The sequence below is a fragment of the Cyanistes caeruleus genome, chromosome 17 (assembly GCF_971803275.1).
Source record: "Cyanistes caeruleus chromosome 17, bCyaCae1.hap1.1, whole genome shotgun sequence".
NCBI lineage: Eukaryota > Metazoa > Chordata > Aves > Passeriformes > Paridae > Cyanistes > Cyanistes caeruleus.
In genome coordinates, this window is record NC_141717.1 from 2,408,120 (window position 1) to 2,426,779 (window position 18,660).

An 18,660-nucleotide genomic window follows, 5' to 3' on the forward strand; every position below is an offset into this window, starting at 1 on the left:
CAGCCAACTCCACAAAAATCAGTGAGAATTCAAGATTCTCATCTTTTAATCCATCCACACCAGAAAACTCTCACTTATGTTCCTGTATCTCACAGCAGTTGGTTCAAGTGCTTTGCACACAGTTAAATCACTGAAGCTCTGAGGTTCAGGGGTTTTCAGTGTCTCTGTAAACAAGTGACAAATTCACAGCATCAGCTGCATTCATGCCAAAGGAGAAAACTCCCAGCAACTGGCTCTGCAGCAGGAGAGCAGCCACAAATACTTCTGCTACTCATTTGTTTGCCATAGATGAGTGAATATTCCTGAGGAAGGGATTCATCAGGAAATGTGCTATAAATCATGCAAAGACAACATTTGGAGGCTGAGACTGTTGCTGAGTAAATCCTACACCATGGCAATAACTCAAAATGTTGTCCAGCTCAGGACATTATCTGAGTTCCTTTGCTTAAATGATATGAGAAATGAGTTTAATGTTGTCTTCAAGTGCTATTTAAAATCTATGCAAGACTTGCAAGTAACCATTTCACTCCACTGTGCAAATGAAAAATAGGAAGCAGAGGTTTTCCAGGTTCCTAAAGTGACTTGGGCTCTGATGGAAGATATTAACATTTATAGGGGCTCAGGAGCTTGTTTTGCCTCTTGGGGCACATTTAATATCACCTGATTGGAAAGGCATCATTTAAGCAATGAAAATATTCAAGGGTTGCCAGTACACAGGAATTGAGTCCTGCATGAATGAATTGAGTCTCAAGGAACACAGAATGAGCAAGCAGCGGATCAGAGGGAAGCATCTGCTGCTCCTTTTGGAAGTGGTGGAATCATCATCTCTGGAAGTGTCCAGATGCCACGTGGATGTGGCACTTGAGGACATTCAGTGGTGGCTCTGGCAATGCTGGTTAATGGCTGGACTCAATCTTAGAGTCTTTTCCAACTTTAGTGATTCTGTGACTTCAAAAAGTGGAAGCACAACCACTTTTAACATGGAGACAGCAAAAACACAAGACAGAAAAATAAAACTCAGAGGGTTTCACACAAACAAGTTTGCACAGGCAAAATGAAACCTCTAAAGGCACTGCTGGTGTGGTCCTGGTTCTTAGCACTTATCTTGAAAAAACACAGTGTGAAAAGTTTGTTTGTTTTCCCTGAGAGGGGAGAAAGGAAAAGCCCGGCACAGAAGTGCAGCTGACTTCCAGTTTGGGAAATGTGATCCCAAGTCACGAGGTGAGCACACAGGTGGATGAAAGCTGCCTCAGCACAAGCCCCAGGGGACTGAGGAACATCTCCAACAGGCTTTCACAACAGCCAGACCAGAGTTTGTTCCACCAGTGCCCTCCCCCAGCACCATTCTTGACAATTGACACCAGAAGCTTTGATCTTTTCTGTAAATATTTCCTGTCCAAACTCTTCCCACCTACAGCAAAATCCACTTTACCCCTGCCAATCCAAAGGAATATTTCTTCCCATTAAAGTCTGTGGTTTGTATATAAATATAGAAGTATCTTAAGCTCTTCTACAGGAAAGGAGCACTTGAAATGCTGCTCTAACTTCAATGTGAAAGGTTTAGCACTAAGCAAAACACTGCCAACAGCTTATCAGAGACAGCAGTCTGGAGCTGCCTGGTGCAATCTGGCCACAAGGAAGTGATCTGCAGCTCCCAAGGAACTGTTCAAGGTCCCAGGGACAAGGAAATGTGTGCCAAGGACAAGGACACAAAAATGTCTTCTCCATTTCAGAGACAACTAAGAAATAGAGATGGAAATGGGTTAACATCAGACAAGTACTCACACAAAAATCTAACAGGAATAGGTAGAAATGAACTTTCACAATCACAGAACAGTTTGGGTGGGAAAGGACCTTAAAGCCCATCCAGTGCCACTCCCTGCCATGAGCAGGGACACCTTCCACTATCCCAGGCTGCTCCAACCCCATCCAGCCTGGCCTTGGACACTTCCAGGGATCCAGGGGCAGCCACAGCTTCTCTGGGCACCCTGTTCCATTTCACAGTGACTTGGCTGCCTTTATTTTCTTTTCCCAAGTAGGATTCAGTTCTGCCCCACTGGCTCTGATGTGCCAACAGCTGGGATTCAGGGGATGCTGACAACCCCATGCACAGCCACAGGCTTAGAGAAGAGGGGCTGGAAGGCTGCTCAGTGGAAAAGTGCCCAGGTGGGCCAGAGGGCAACAGTACCTGGCCTGGACCAGCACTGGGGTGGAGCAGGGCAGGGACTGTCCCTTGTGCTGTCACTGCTGAGGCACCACCAGTCCTGTGTCCAGTTCTGGGCTACTCACAACACCGAGGGGCTGGTGTGTGTCCAGGGAAGGGAACAGAGCTGGGAAGGGGCTGGAGCAGCAGGAGCAGCTGAGGGAGCTGGGAAAGGGGCTCAGCCTGGAGAAAAGGAGGCTCAGGGGGCCCTTCTGGCTCTGCACAACTCCCTGACAGGAGGGGACAGCCGGGGGGAGTTGGGCTCTGCTGCCAGGGAACAGGGACAGGAGGAGAGGGAACAGCCTCAGGCTGGGCCAGGGGAGGTTTAGGTTGGATAATGGGAAAAAAATTTTCATAGAAGGGTGGTCAGGCACTGGCACAGCTGCCTGGGGCAGTGGTGGGGTCCCCATCCCTGGAGGGATTTAAAAGCCTTGCTGGGGACATGGGTTAGAGGTGGCCTTGGCAGTGTGGAATAACAGCTGGACTTGATAACTTTAGAGGGCTTTTCTAACCTTAACAATTCCATGATTTTAACTCACTGTAATTAGAGCCTTTTGCACTGAAACTCCAGGGAGGTTTCTGCCACCTGAGGACAACAAGTAGCTCTGTGGGCACATTTTAATGACATTTGCAATGGGGTGTCCCAACAGTGGAATTTGTTTCTTTTCCCATCAGGATTTTGCTGGCCTGTGAAAAGCTCTGGGAAAGGGTTATTAGGAGAGGTTAGGCAGTAAAGGAAGGAATCTATGCCTGATACTGCAGGTTTAAGCACATGGAAATCCCATCTTGCAGCTTTTCCTTACCACTTTCTCCTGAGGTCGGGGATGGTGGCGGAGTGGCAGCAGTAGCACTGTGCTTATCCCAGATGCTCTCCAAAATACCTGGCCAAAGAGAGACCTTTCAGAAGTGCCTTCTCAAAGACACACTGATCCAACAAACACAGCACAGACTGCAGGACAACTGGGGCAGAACACACCTCCAGTGCTTTGAGAGGGACAGAAACACTCCATAAGGACTTTGGGCTCACTAAGGGAAGACAATCTCCATCCCTCTTCATGCAGGGAGCTCAGGTTCATACTAAGTTGACCCAAACGCTGCAGGGGCACAGCTGGGTGCTCCAAGCGTGGCATCACCCCCACTTTGGCTGACTGAGCCCCAGCCCAGCCAGCTGAGGGGACACAGTGCTGCCAGTGACTCGTACCTGTGAGGAGCCCCAGCACTGTCTGCACCTGGTCCAGGAGCAGCTTGCGCAGCTCCTCCTTGCGCGCCACGCTCAGGTCCTCGCGGGGACACGCCAGCTCCTCCGACGTGGTTTTCAGCATGATCAGCCCCAGGGGAGTGGTCACAGGAGACTGGATCAGCTGAGGAGGACAGGAGAGCAGTGTGATGACAACATTCACTGACAGACAGGGATTAGCAACACTACTCACAGTTTACAACAGAAACGTTTGATTTCCCCAGACACCAATCTCTGATGTTGCAACAGCTCGAGCCCCATGGGAATCCCTGGGGTTTCAGGAGAGCTTTCGTAATGTCACTGCACGCATTCTGTGTCCCAGCACAGTCACAGGAACAGCCTGTCCCTTCTGTCTGCTGCATGCTCTGCCCTCAGCCCTGCCTGGGACCACCTCAGCACCAGCAGCTCACACCTCACAGCCCAGCAGCTTCCCCAGAAATCCCACCCTTCCCACACAGCCCAGGAGCTGATGCCACCAGGCCACAGCTGGGGGATCTGACCTCCCCTTGTACCTGTACCAGATCTCAAACTGGACATTGCATTTCCCCAAAAAAGAGTATTCTGCCCCATGCTGGAACAGGACTGGACACAAAAATGACTTGTGCCTTCATCAGCACTGGGAAATTAAGGACTTCAAGTGGGACAAAGTTTTGTTTCCAGCTGAAGGACAGCACTGCTCTTCACTGCTGCCCAGACACATCCAAAATGATTCATGGACTGCTCCCTCTGGGAGAAAAAAGTCTAAAGCCAATTCCAGTTGCTACAAGTAATCCTTGAAGCCATAATTCTGTAATACAGGCTTTGCTCCTCATCCCCTGACCCTCCAAATGAGAGCCAGGCTGAGTTAACACTGCTAAAAACACAGAGTTTGGTGAAGTATTTGGGGAGAAAATAGCCCATCATCTTGGCTTTTGAAAAGGAAGTCCCAGACACAGGAGCAGATGGCAAAGAACTCAGTGAAACAGCCAACTTGTCAGTAAATTGTGAAGGGACCGAGATCAGCTCTCAGGATATTTTCTGACAAACCCAGGGAGTTCCAGCAATACCCCACACTGGTACTCAGTCAGGCTAAACAAATTCTCAACCTCTAAGGAAGCAGTACTTTATGTAGAATTACTGGTTTTGCATAATGACAATACAATATCCCAATTTACCTTTCTTCTCCACCCCTCCAGTGCTTCAGTAAAAGGTTTAGAGACCACTCAGAGTACTGGGATACAATTTAACACTGAAGAACAAAGAACATGCTGCAAATGATCTCAGAAAAAAGTCCTGAGCCAGAGCTCATCTGCAATTCTAACAGCAGATCATTCTGCTCCTGTGCTATTCTTCCTTCTGTTGAGGCCCTGGAATTCAGCATTACTGTTTTACTTCCACTTTCTCTGAACATTTTAGGAATGTGTCTGCCACATAAATTAATTTATGGAAACATTTCCCTCCACTGCTGATCTCACAAGCAGAGGCTGAAGGGAAAATAGATTCCTCAAGCAAGCTCTGCAATCCCTTAAGATAACCTCAGAGTTCTAGTAAGGCCAGGGGAGCTCAGGCTGCCTTTCAGTTCAGATCCAGGTGAAATGAGAGGCAAAACTCCACATGGAGACAGCTATCTCCAAGCATTTCTTGTCAAATTGACAACTGAGGCAAAACCAGCAGCATGCCCCACTCCAGAACAGTCAGAAAAGTGATTACACCAGCCACTGATAAACTCTGCAGCCAAGATAGGATTTTTTTTTTAAATTTTGAATTAATACTAGATCCATTTGCCTTAACAAACAAACTCCTGCCACTCAAGGACTTGGATTTAAATAACTGCCTTGTGGCTTGGCCGTGGGCTTTGCTGCATTCAAATCATGTAATTATGCCAGCAGAAAAAGCCTGTGCAGCACTTCAGTTTACACTCAGCCTCTTTAAGCCAATTAGGAACAATTTTAAGGGAACTGGAGACAAAATACTCCAACAAAAAGAGGTTTGCACCAGCCTGGTGATGCTCTAGCAGGATCTACCAATCCTGGCTCAGGATTCCCTGTAAAGATGCTGAGTTGCAACCAACATTCCAGCATGGATTCAGTCAGGATCCTTGACTCACAGCAGGAGCCCTCCTGAACACCCCAATAACATCCCATTAGTGACCTTACTGAGGAGGTACCAGAGATTTTTGGGGTGTCTTTGGCTGTTGAGTGAAAAATCTCCAACAGCTCTGTTGAGGAACTGCCCTTTGGAGAATTGGTGAAACATCTATAATTTTATTGACTTTTGTTTTGTTTAAAGAACAACCAATACTCCTTGTATTTTCCAGAACGAGTCCATAATATTTAAAATTTAAAGTGAATACTTGTGGCACTTTGCCTCAAAACACTTTTAACACTGGAGAGAAATGTAATGTGGAAAAAGCTGAGGATTACAACAAAACTAAAAAGGAATTTACAAAGCCACACTTACTATTTATTCTTCATCAAAAGAAATCCCTACTCAAAGAAACAAAATGATGTTTCTAAGGGAAAACCTGGCTTCATTCATGCACAGACTTCCTACCTGCAGGATGTTGGTGAAGAAGTCGTGGTAGAACATGGGCCAGTCTTGGCGGCCGATGTCCACGATGACTTTGCAGAGCTTGTTCCTGATGAAGTAAGGCAGAGTTTTGTGGTGAGCCAGCAGCAGCTTGGGCAGGCAGCTCCTGATCTCCATCTTGTCCTGGGATGGGACCCCCAGCCACATCTTATTGATCAGGTTCTGGAAAAGCAATGGACATCCCAAATGAGCTCATCTTGGATATGCTTGGCTGAGGTGAAACACTGAGAGAATCTGACACAGAATTGGGAATCTCAGACTGGTTTGGGTTGGAAGGAACCTTAAAAATCATCCTATTCCAACCCCCCTGCCATGGTCAGGGACACCTTCCACTGTCCCAGGCTACTCCAAGCCCCATCCAGCCCGGCCTTGGATGCTTCCAGGGATCCAGGGGCAGCCACAGCTTCTCTGGGCACCCTGTGCCAGGGCCTGCCCACCCTGCCAGGGAACAATTCCTTCCCAATATCCCACCCATCCCTGCCCTCTGGCACTGGGAAGCCATTCCCTGTGTCCTGTCCCTCCATCCCTTGTCCCAAGTCCTTGTACAGCTCTCCTGGAGCCCCTTTAGGCCCTGGAAGTGCCTCTGAGGAGATCTCAGAGCTTTCTCTTCTCTGGGCTAAACAACATAAAGCAGGGACAGAGCATCTGGCAGAGCTGCTGCATCTCATGGCTCAGGACTGGCAGTGCCACCATGGAGCTGAAGTTACTGGTTTAACTGGTTTTTGGTTAGGAAGAACTCGAGTGGCAGGCACAGAACCATTTCCTCTCCCTTTTAACCCTGAGCACCGAGGGTTTCCCATCTAAATGGGACAGCCTTGGATGAAGCAGGAAAAGGAAAACAGGGAAGGAGGTTTGGTTTTCCACGCCTCTGATGCCACCCAGGTCTCCTGAAGCTGAGCTGGAAGGTCACTGGAGCAGGCACTGCCTGGCAGTGACAAGGCACCACTCCCACAGAAAGCTTTTAGTCCACTTAAAGACAGACAAAATCCAAAGGAAAGCAGAGTTGCAAATTGCTTCCCTGCCCTGATGACATTTAGGGCTCTGAAGCTTCAAGAGCTGAATGAATCTCTTGGGATAACCCAGAGAGGAGGCTGAGGCAATGTCTGTGCCCATCTGCAAGATTCAGCCTGGAGAAGGAGAATGTTGGAGATCACAACCATAGCCTGGGTTGGGTTGGAAGTAACCTCAAATATCCAAAACTGGAAGATGATGTATGGTCAAAGGAGATGCAATCCCCAGCAGGATGTACTGCACAGAGACACCACCAGTTCCCAGTGGAGAGCTACACAGGGATATTTATACTGAAATCCCTCAAAGAAGTTGGTTTTGGTGTTTTCTAGCAGAGAAAATCCACAAGTACTGTTTGAAAACAATGGCCCAACCAGCTGAGGGCTCCTTGATGCAAGTCCAGATTCCAATAAAGCTGCAGGATGTTTTAGCTTTAACATCCATCCTCTCATACCCACCATGTTCAGTCCTACTCCTCCCACCTGCCAGCAGCAGCTTTCTCCCTGTAAATGCTTTTGGGAAGATGTTTTCATTTCCAAAAAGCAGGAGGTGAAAACAATTCATCTGGAAGGGGGTCAGGAGGAGTTTTATTCCAAATCCATTGCTAACTTCTTAAGCAGTTTGGGAAATCCATGTCCTTGGGCAGTTTTGGGAATGATCCTTGTGTTCACACCCCTTTGACTGAACAGTTGGGGAAGCTGCAGACTGGGACAGACCTTGGCTCTGAGGACCAGTTCATGTCCAGCACCAATTTGGGAATTCAAGCTCCTCCATGGAGAATCCTCATCTTCCAGCTGTCCCTCCCCCTGCACTTGCAGAGTGATTTCTTTATTCTTGGCACAATTAGGTTTTTCAGTGCTATTTTTTCCCCCTCCAGGGAAGCAGAGGCTTAGTAACCAAACTCCATAAAATATCCTGAGCTGGTAAGATCCACACAGGATGATCCCAAGGATCATTGAATCCATCTCCTGGCCCTGCACTTGTTTTGCTCATCAGGAAAATCAGTGGGACACCATTCCCTGAGCAGGAATAATCCCCATGTCATTGCCATGATCACCCCTTTTTTAGAGGAAGGTAAATCAGATTCAATTTGCAGATGGGGTCCAGACTCCCTCTGCAATCCCTAATAAGTAACATGAATATTTAAGAGAAGAAATCAACAATGATGCAGATAATCTGTAAAAACAGCACAACTTTAAGAGCAGTTTTTATCTGAACATGTATTTCATCTGAAAAGCAGCCCAATGCAAAGGCTACAAACCCCTCTGATTTAGGGGCACAGCTCAGAGTGCCCACCCAGCCAAGAGCACAGCACAGAGGTCACAGATGGCCCAGACTGAGGTGTGACACCAGGACACCCTCAGGGACAGACACTGCACTGGTCACTCAGAAATGAAACACAACAGAGCTGCCCACAGAATACTTCTGCTTATTCCAGTAGACACAGAGATCAATATCAAGGCTTTTAACCCAAATTTTGTTCTTTTATAAGCAGGTGAAGAGTGGGATGTGGCTGTCTAAGAGACCTCACCTTTCCAACCAGCACAAGTTTGCAGGATGTAGTTGAAGAGCACCAACCACAACTGCAAAATGTCAGAAAAATAAAAGCAAGTTTGCCTTCCCTCTCAGCACTCAAAGCCTGCAGGAGCCAGGAGCAGGTAATCACCCCCATATTTCTGATCATAAAAACAGCATAAAAGCAATAACACCCTTAAAAGCATCGTGCAGAAACTCAAGCAGCCTCTGAAACTGGAGGTAATTTGTGCTTAGAGATGCCAGGAAATGAATTCTTCAATTTGTGTACAAAGATTCATATTCTCCCACTCTGGGCCTGCCATTAAGCAACCTCTCTGGCAGAGAGCAATAAAAGCATCTTTTATCACTGTACTTACCAGGGATGCCATTTCAGACAAACATTTCCCCCCAAAAAAATCGATTGCCAGATAAAACTGCACCAGGCAGAGATTGCACTGAGCAGGCAGGAGCTCAGCCCTCACCTCAAACACTGTCAGGCTGTACATCATCACATAATCATTCCTTGTACTGGACAGGAAGTACAGGCAGAATCTCCAGGCTCCTATCTGCTGGGCAAAGTTATTTAAAAGCTCCTCTGCAAAAAAAAAAAAAACACATAAAAGTAAAATATTACTTTAAAATGTTCTTCAGTTTTAATTTGACTTTGATGTAAAATATCCCATTAAAATTCTTTAGCTGTAAACAAAGCTATAACAATGTATAGTGATCACACAGCAACTGAGCAGGGAAGAGACCCTGTGTTCAGGGAATGACTCAACCTGAAGGAGGGCAAAAAATAGAATAAAAACACATTCTACAGCATTTAAAGCAATGTAACAACAGGCTTTAATGAAAACAAAACAGATGTGGCATTTCAGAATCAGTTTTGACATAAATACTGCAGCAGATAAGAGGTGAATATTAAAACAAATCACACAGCAATTGTATTATGAGCATTGTTATTTTATCTGTAAAAGCCAAATGCTGGCATTTCAGGTCATTGTGAGAGAGTAGGAGCACTTCAGATCACAGTGTTCTAAACCCACCTTCCTCCACTGCAACTCCAAGAGCTGCTGACTTGCTGGCAGCTCAGGGTGTCAGAAACCTCCCTGAACACTCAGGGAAGGCTTTGGTCATCTCTCATGAGGTGACAATGTGACCAAGAGAAAAGCTACAAGGGCTGCTTTACAGGATAAGCAAATTTATGGCTTTAATTTATTTTTTTTTTCCTTTTTCTCTCCTGCAATTTAAGCAGGACAATGAGGGATACCTTTTCCACAGCAGGAGATCATCACATACATAGGATATAGGATTTCTGGGACAAGTCTTTAATGCTTGTCACACTTTTGGCATGAGATGGTAGAAACAGAACAATCCCAGAATGGTTTGGGTTGGGAGGGACCCTGAAGTTTATCCAATCCCATCCCTGCCATGGGCAGAGACACTTCCACTGTCCCAGGCTGCTCCAAGCCCCATCCAGCCTGGCCTTGGACACTTCCAGGGATCCAGGGGCAGCCACAGCTGCTCTGGGCACCCTGTGCCAGGGCCTGCCCACCCTCCCAGGGAACAATTCCTTCCCAATATCCCATCCATCCCTGCCCTCTGGCAGTGGGAAGCCATTCCCTGTGTCCTGTCCCTCCATCCCTTGTCCCAAGTCCCTCTGCAGCTCTCCTGGAGCCCCTTTAGGCTCTGGAAGGGCTCTGAGGTGTCCCTGGAGCCTTCTCCTCTCCAGGTGAGCACCCCCAGCTCTCCCAGCCTGGCTCCAGAGAGGTTCCAGCCCCCAGAGCACCCCTGTGGCTGTTTGGGAATAAAAGGAATCTGCCTCTTTCCAATCACCACCAGCACAAGCAGCTCCCCCAGAGCACCTCGCAGAATCTCTGTTGCCTTTCAGGACATATTTAATAACCCCACCCATATTTAATAACCCCACCCAAAGGGAATTGCTGTTATTCCTGCTTGTCATTCCACAAGAACTGGGACACCCTTGCTTTACATTCCTAATGCTGAATTCCCTGCTCCATGTCCAGGCAGAGGTTGCCCAGGACACACAATCTAACAATGCACAGAGGAAACATCACTGACTTATCACCCATGGGAGCTGCCACAGAAACCCCAGCTATGGAAACCTTTCCTTCCAGTTCCCAGCTAAGCAGGAGAGGGGAAGATGCCAGTTCAGTGCAGGCTGTGTTGAACACAACCAGACCCCCCTGCTGGGGGCTGCAGGCAGGACCAGCACCGGGAGAAGCTCTTGGAAGGGGCAGGAACTCACCTATCTCACGTTTCCGCTCATTTGTTGTGCAATTATGGAAAAACTCCGTCATTAAACTCTCCAGAGCCCGCAGCGAGGCCTCTTCTGATGCCTGGGGATGACATTGGAGGAAAGAGATAAAATTCATTCCCACTCTGACACAGGAGGGTGGCATTAGAACATCTCAGGTGCACCAAAATCCAACACCAGCAGGATCAGAACAGGGCAAGCAGCTGGGAACTCAAATTGCTCCCTGGTGTCAAGGAGCAGCAAGATTTATCCACTGCAAGAGAAAGCTTTGGACATGAAGGACCATTTGCTCACTTCCATTGATAAGGACAAGAACACAACAAAATTCCTTTCTTTTGGTGGCATTCAGGAATTTTAAGGCAATAAATAATTCTCACAAAGACAGCAAGTTCAACCAAAGATGTTTTCAGATGTCCAGAAATCATCAATATCCTATCATGGGAAGCAGAAACTTTGAGAGGAATTCTCTTGGGACACCAGGAGGAATTTTTTCCCAGAAAGGGTGTTCAGATACTGGAATGGGCTGCCTGGGTGGGTGGTAGAGTCCCCATCCCTGGAGGTGCCCAAGGAAGGGCTGGAAGTGGCACTCGGTGCTCTGGGCTGGTGACAAGCTAGGGATGGGTCACAGGTTGGACTCGATGATCCTGGAAGTCTTTTCCAACCTCAATCATTCCATGATCCTGTGACCCCTGACACCTCTTCCTGCCTTTCCCTTGGTGCCATCCTGCTGCTCAGGAAGCCTGAAAAATTAAGGAATTTCCAGCACTCTAAAAGGCAATACACCAGTATTCAGCAAGCTGATTCAAGAAAAACAGCACACCCCTTCCTCCCCCCATTTAGCTTTTATTCTTGGAAATCATTAGTTACAGTTTTAAGTCCTAAAGAAATTCCCAAGATTAGCATCCAGCTGTAGTTTTGGAGTGCTCTGGAGTTGGGATGATTTTATTCTGGCAAGGTAACAGCCTTAGAAACAATCCTGCTACAGCACAGATCATGCCATAGCTTTGTCTCAAATGTTTTCAACCCATGCTATCAATAATAAATGCACCAAGATTCAAGCCCAGACCTTCAAGTACAGGAACAAAGTAAACATTTAAGAAAAATGAAAATTTGGCCTTAAAAAAAGCCCTAAACCAGAAACAAAAGCCGTGCCTGGCAGTCTCCTGCAGAGAAGAGCATGTGAGACATCCTGCAGAAACACTCCAGGCTTCTGCTAATTCCCATTTCCATGCACAGCAGTTTTCCCAAGAGCCAAGCAGCAGGAGCCCCTCCTCACTGGATTAACTCAGGGGAACACCAGCAACTCCAGAGCTCTTCAGCAGCTGGAAGTGGATGCTCTGCAGGACACCAAACATTTCCATTTACAAAAGAACACTGAATTCCATCCTACCTTTCCTCTTCCTGCCCTGCTTTTTCCTTTTTTATTCTTGCTTTTTAAAGCCCTGCTCTAGAAATCAAGAACTATTTTAGCAAGAGATATTGGGAAATTGGTTTAAAACAACCAACAGTCCAAGCAGAGCAATGTTTGCAGCTTTAATCCATTTATGCTTGGGCTGCAAACTTCCCTTCAGCCATGGATCAGCCTCCTGCCAGTCACAATTCCCAGATAACTGCACCTCTGTGGATAAGAGCCTCACTTTAATAAAAAAAAATATCTAAGTGGAGTTCTTAATTACTTAGGATATGGCCACACTGTCATTTGTGGGAGCTAAGCTGTCCTAAGCTCCTCCCGAGCAGATCCACACTTACAAATCCAGTATTTTCCTAAATCCCTGCACTTTCCTTCTCTGCTGCTCACAGTGAGTCTCACCAGCATTTTCTGATGCCAAACCCTCAAAGATGAGCTTCCATTCTCAATTTGATGCAAATTCCTCCAAGAGCAGCACAAGTCTCCCACTCCTTCTACCATCCAATACCAAGATCACCTCAATCATGGAAAACTCTTGGTTCTTCACAGGGTGGAAGGGCTCAGATGTCTTTGGATACTTAATTCAATCCTTCTCCAGCAAGAGCAGTTTGCATAAGTACATTTCTTCCAAGATTCAAGATTTATGTCCTCCTTTTGGAAATAAATTATGGAGTTTTTATAAATCTTGAGCATCTGCCTTGTTCTCCACCGACTGCAGCACTGTGATTTGGAAGATCCTATTCCTTAGGCACACAGTTAATCTTCCACAGTTAATCATCCAAAGCAGAACACCATGATCACCATGTTCAACATGTCAAAAGCAGGAAAAAAAGAAAGCAGAGAGCACAACCCGAGGATTTCACACAAAAAGGCCCAGGCTGGGAGGAGCACCCAAGGCCACCCTGGGGCACAAAGACACAGCAGGATTTCTGAGATCATTCTCTTGTTTGGCTCGGGAGGTTTGGCCAGAGAAAGGTAGAGAAGGAAAAATTGTCTGAGGTAACCAAAGCCCAGCTCAGGATCCCCTTCTAACTCCAGGCTGGACTTAGCAAGGACCTGCATTTGCTGCTGCCTTTGGGAATTCCTCAAGCTCCCCAGATCCTGGGGGTATGTGGTCACCCCCCAGCTGTCCAGCAAGGCTCTGATAAGGAGGTCACTGAGATAAGGAGGTCACATGCTGTGCAGAGCTGCAGGGGAATGTGGCTGTACCAGGACCCTGACACCTGGGAAGTTGATTAGTGAGACTCCAATTAAAATCCAGCTGTTTGGAGCACCTGGGGCTGTACCTGGAATATTTCCTAGTGTTATTCCCACGTTAACAAGCAGTTTGCTTTCTTTTAGGGCTCTCTGTTTACTCTGCATTGAGGAGAAGAACAGGAAGAACCAGCAGTGCTGAGTTCAGGTTCTGGTCTGAAATCCTGGGTTGTGCATAGATTTCATATCCCAAGGTTTTCAAGGGAAGTGTGGACCATCAGTAACAGAATTTACTCCAATTTTCTTTGTCAGGGCTGGAAGTTTGCCTCACCTCCATGAGGCATTACTAAATACGCAACTACTGAAACAGAAATACTTCCCACTCTCTTTCAGAAATCAAACCTGACCTTTCTCACCCCTAGTGCCTCCCAGGGCTGGATCAAACATCAGAAAATACCATTTCTCTCTTTTGTCAAGTGTTAGAGGAAAATATATTCAGCTCTCCAAGCCCTGCTTGCAGAGCAGGCAACATGAGCTTTTCCCCGTGAAAACTCTGCAGCTCACAAAAAGCAGGGGAGATAAGATGTGCCACGTCACTATCCACTCCTACTTCAACACCATGGCTGAGTTCTGACCCACGGGGAGGGGTCCTGGCTGCCAAATTCAGCAGATCCTGTGGCCAAAGGTGATGTCCTTGTCACAGCTCCCTCAGGGGAACATGGCAATGAGAGGTGAAAGCGAGCAGGGCTAAATCTAACACAGCCACAGCTGCAGGTTCCCGTGTTCCAGCAGCACATCCATACTCTGAGCTGGAATTTGGGTCAAAACAGCATCTCTGGGAGCTGTGGCACAGGTGATGTCCCCACAATAGGTGCCTCTAAGTGCTGGGTCCACACCACACAGACTGGGCAGGCTCTGCTGCTCCTGACTGCCCCATCTGATCTGAGCAGGACTCCTGTGGATCAGGGTGGGAGAGAGCTGCTGTGTCTTTCCCATCCCGTTTCCCCTCATCAGTTTGCTAAAGGCGTTTCACATCACTATCAGATGGGTGGAGCTGCTTACTGATTATTCCAGTTACCTCTGGACTCCAACCCTCTGTGCCCTCCTCCAAACAGGAAAATGAGCTCCAACAGCTCCTTTTCCTGAAAGAAAACACAAGATTTGCTACCAAGAGCCAGCACATCCAACAACATTCTCCATCCACCAAAGCACCACAAGAAGGACCCACCCCACAAGCTGATTTCAGGGCTATGCTCCAGTTACATTTTAAGCTGTATGACTCATTAACTGATTTCTGCTGATTAAGGGGAAAAAAAAAAAAAAAAAAAAGTGACAACCTCCTGCATTTCAGGCTGTTCAATATTGCAGCTGCACCTCAGTGAGGCTCTGGAGATGCAAAATCTTTGTACCCTGCTGCCGATTCCATCACAAGCTCAGATGTAGACTGTGACTAAAGCATTGGGGTAGAAGGAGTTACTCATCCAGCTCCAGTGAACAACAGAGCAGCGATCCTTGGGCTGCAGTTTAGACACTGCACATGCACTTGAAGAGCAGATACAATGCTAATTTTAGTTTGCATATCACCAAACACAACCATAGAAAAGCACCTGCTCATTCTGCAAGACATGGAAGTGCTTTCTAAAGCCATTTTCTCCACAAGTGCTTTCATTTAGAGTTCACTTCCTCTTTTTTCTTTTTTTTTTAATTTCATTTTATGGTCTCTGAAGGGATTTTTTTCGTTGAGGGGAAAGCTTTTCTCTACTGCTCTGCCATAAAATCACAAGCTGTTAACCTTGCAATGTTTGCCATTAGAGCATCCATCACACAAATGAACCTCTAAATACGGCACCAAGAGAGGGGTTAGGTCTGTTCAGTTTTTCCCTAATGTGTTTGCAAATGGATGGCACTCCAAGACAAATTTAAGGCATTCCCTCTCCAGAGCTTTTTTTAGTAATATGTTAATTGCAGCTGCAATGTTAGAGGTGACTTCATCCTTCAGGCAGTGCTGGAGCACCTTCCTGATGAGGAAGGATGGATTTTACACCACATGAGCTCCCAACATCTCCTCCGGTGGCAGGGAGGAAAAGCCCTGGCTCTGCTGCACCCAGGAGCCCTCACAGCAGATCAAACCCTGCTTCTGCTTCTCTTTATTTAAAGACAGGAGCTCTGTCAGGGTGTTGTTCCCACCCCAAGCCATCCTGGTTTGGATTGTGACGCCCACCCCGTCCATCCGCTGTGTTTAACACCTCCAGCCCACCGAGCCCCCACTGATCCCTCTGCAGCTTCCTCACCTTCTGGAGCCTGCCTCTCCTCTCCATCCCAATCCCACCCACCCTCTCCTGCTGTTTCCAGTGCAAGACACACAGCCCAGCACAGCTCAGCCTCCTCCAGTTATCAGGATTCAGATTTTATCACATTTTTCTGTTAAAATCACTATCAGCTCCATCTACCAGCTTGTGGGCAGATCTTCCAGGAGAGGAGGGACTTCAGGGGAGCACACAACGAGAATCCTGGCTGATGGAAAAATTCCCAGCTGGAATTGCTATAATGCCACCAACAAGCCAGTGCAAAGGGTTAAAAAAACCAGACAAGAAACAAGAAATTTCATCCACAGCACCTGTATAAAATAACTCATCATCACCCTGTCATTGCTAATTGCAGTGTCCCATCCTCTTCCACCTCGGAGCCTTCTGCTTCCAGTGTTGTGCAGTTAATTAACAGCACAATCACACACCTAAAAATACAAACAACTACACTCCAGCTGCTGAGTTTTCTTATTTCTCTATTATTTATAGTCAAGTTTAACTTAATGATGCACATATGTATTGTGAGTATTAACAATACTAACATCTCCGTGTACTGAGGTAGTAATTTACTCATTGAAGGATTACCAGGGTGTCTTTCAAAGCCCCTCCCTGTCCCAGCCCTAACACATCATGGTAATGAACAGGTAAATTAGAAATCACACTCTCAGCAAGCCTGTGGGTCATTTCAATCCCGTCCACAAAAACCTGGAGAACCCCTGGGCCAGCCCTAGGCCACTCAGGGTAGTAAAATTCATGGAAGAAGTGCACTATTATTTTTAGCAAGTAATGCAGAATTATGAAGTGTTTTTTAAAAAGTTGTAGAACACCCAACACATCCTCCAGAAAAGATAAACACACGCTACAGGGAGGCAGAGCTGGGAGCTCAAAAGCAGTGACACTCATTATATTTAATCCTTTCCATCAATAATTGTAGAATCTGGGGGTTCATCCTCCTCCCCAGGGTCTCTTAGCAGAGGTGTGACGAGAGGAGCCCACAGCATACATGCTCCCCAGCAGTGAGTGCTCTGCTGATGCTATCAGGACAGGGCTCAGCCTTCATTCTCAGTTTCCTTGTTGCACTTCAGAGATGTTTTTGTGGTTTCAAGAACCGAAAGCAGACTGGGCCCCGCTCTGTGCTCCCAGCACAGCTCAGTTCCTGGGGCCATGGCTGCAGAGCTGACCCCTCTCCTGGCTCACTCATTTCAGAGTCCACCACTTCAGCACATCACTAACAACATGGAGATATTGCAAACTCGTTATAGTAGATTTTTTTGCTTCAATTGTGGGATAAAAGTCACAGAGTGCTGTTGTACCTCGAGGCTACTGGCAGAGGAGCAAAGGCAGCACGCTCCTCTCCGTGTCCCTGAGGTCCTAAGGCTCAGGACCAGCTCCAGAGCTGCTCAAAGCCCTCCTGCCTGGACAACTCCCCCCTTCAGGAACCTGGCTGCACTTCAGGAATCAGAATGTTTAATTTAAATATCAGCTAAGGACTCAGCAGGACCCCAGGCTGAGCAGTGCTGTGTGGAACAGGCCATGGAGAGCCAGCAGTGCCAGCCTGATTTCTGCACCAGAGATCATCTTACCTGGAACACTGCCTGCTCCACGAGTAATCAGCACCTTTTTCAATACCCAAGGGATCTGATTTCTTAAACCCTCTTGGACAAGCAGATTCAGTTAACCAGGCATCAGGTTTGAAGGTTGAACTTTGATTAACAGGCTCAAGTGTCTGAGTCTGATTCTTTCTAACCCAGTAACTCTTAACCCACATAACCAAGCCCAGCAGGCAGGGTGTCCTCCACCCAGCAGCTCCCAGGGGCTTCAGCACCTGGGAATTCTCTTAGAAACCCAGCAAAGGAATAAATTCCAGCAGGCTGGAATGACCAAAGGGTGGTTTAGGTGCTGTTTCAAGCCACGATTGCTGAAGATGAGCCCAAGAGCAATTTCTGGGTCTCTGACGCCCAGGAAAGGCAGCTGGTCACGTGCTGTTGACTTCCTAATTGATTTCTTGTGGTTTAGCTGCTGGAAAGGACTCAGCAACTCAGTATTTTCCCAAACAAGCAGTTGCTAAAATAGCAATCCACAGCTGAGAAGTGCAGAAGCACACAAAGCAGATTCCTCAAGACCAATACCCTGCACATCACCAAAGCACAGCAGGCAGAGGTGGCTCTGGAGTCACTTTCTGGACTTGCAACTTAAACCTGACAGGCCTGCCACAGCCATCAGACTTTCCTCAGCAGACACTTGGCTCAGTCAGTTCTCAGCTGCTAGCCACCACTTTTTAAGCCATCAATGACAATAATTTCTCATTTTGTGGGTTATCAGCAAAAGCAGCCAAACAAAATCTGCTCTTCAGATGGACACAGCTGAGCATCTGCCAAAGGTTGCTGCTGGGGCTGCTTCCAGAAGTTAAAACACTGCAAGGTGACTCTGGTTGGCTCAGGTCAGAATTGACTGAAATTCCCCCAGTGAAGTCTAGAAACTCACACCTCTGAAGCTGCATCATTCCTTTCACTTCACTCTCTCCCTCTGCTGGGTTCCCCAGGGTGCCCCACACTCCAAAGCCTGGGACCCCTTGCAGGGAGATCCCATCCTTCCCAGCAAGGCAGGACCACGAGCTAAGGAACAATCTCTTCCCTTTTCTCTATGTGAAATCCTGCAGGGCCGCAGGGCTGCCCCAAACACAGCTCCACTCACTTTGAGACAACACTTTCTCCACAGGTTTAGGTGAAATAACCCAACTTCTAAACAGGCAAGTGGAAAAAAGATCCCAAGGAACCCTCTGGAAGCAACAATGTGGGTGAGGAATGTATTTGTGAAGGGAATAAAAAAATCCTTACAAAAAATATTTGTGAAAGGCGTTAAGAAAACCCTCATCATCTTACTCCAATGATCCAGAAATCAAGAGATGAGCAGCAGTGTCAAATGAACTCACACTGTCCCCAG

The 18,660-nt window shown here is 47.2% G+C and overlaps 1 protein-coding gene across 3 annotated transcripts in view; it reads right to left on the reverse strand.

Moving 5' to 3' along the window:
• Window positions 1–18,660, reverse strand: part of XPO6 (exportin 6) — a 54,984-nt gene that overhangs the window by 28,645 nt on the left and 7,679 nt on the right. For all 3 annotated transcript variants that reach the window (XM_023936472.2, XM_023936473.2, XM_086853757.1), the window contains exons 2-6: window positions 10,801–10,891; window positions 9,014–9,126; window positions 5,973–6,170; window positions 3,405–3,564; window positions 3,007–3,084 (exon numbers count right to left, since the gene is read on the reverse strand). In XM_023936472.2, the coding sequence (XP_023792240.1) occupies window positions 3,007–3,084; window positions 3,405–3,564; window positions 5,973–6,170; window positions 9,014–9,126; window positions 10,801–10,891 (640 nt within the window). The remainder of the gene's footprint in view (window positions 1–3,006; window positions 3,085–3,404; window positions 3,565–5,972; window positions 6,171–9,013; window positions 9,127–10,800; window positions 10,892–18,660) is intronic.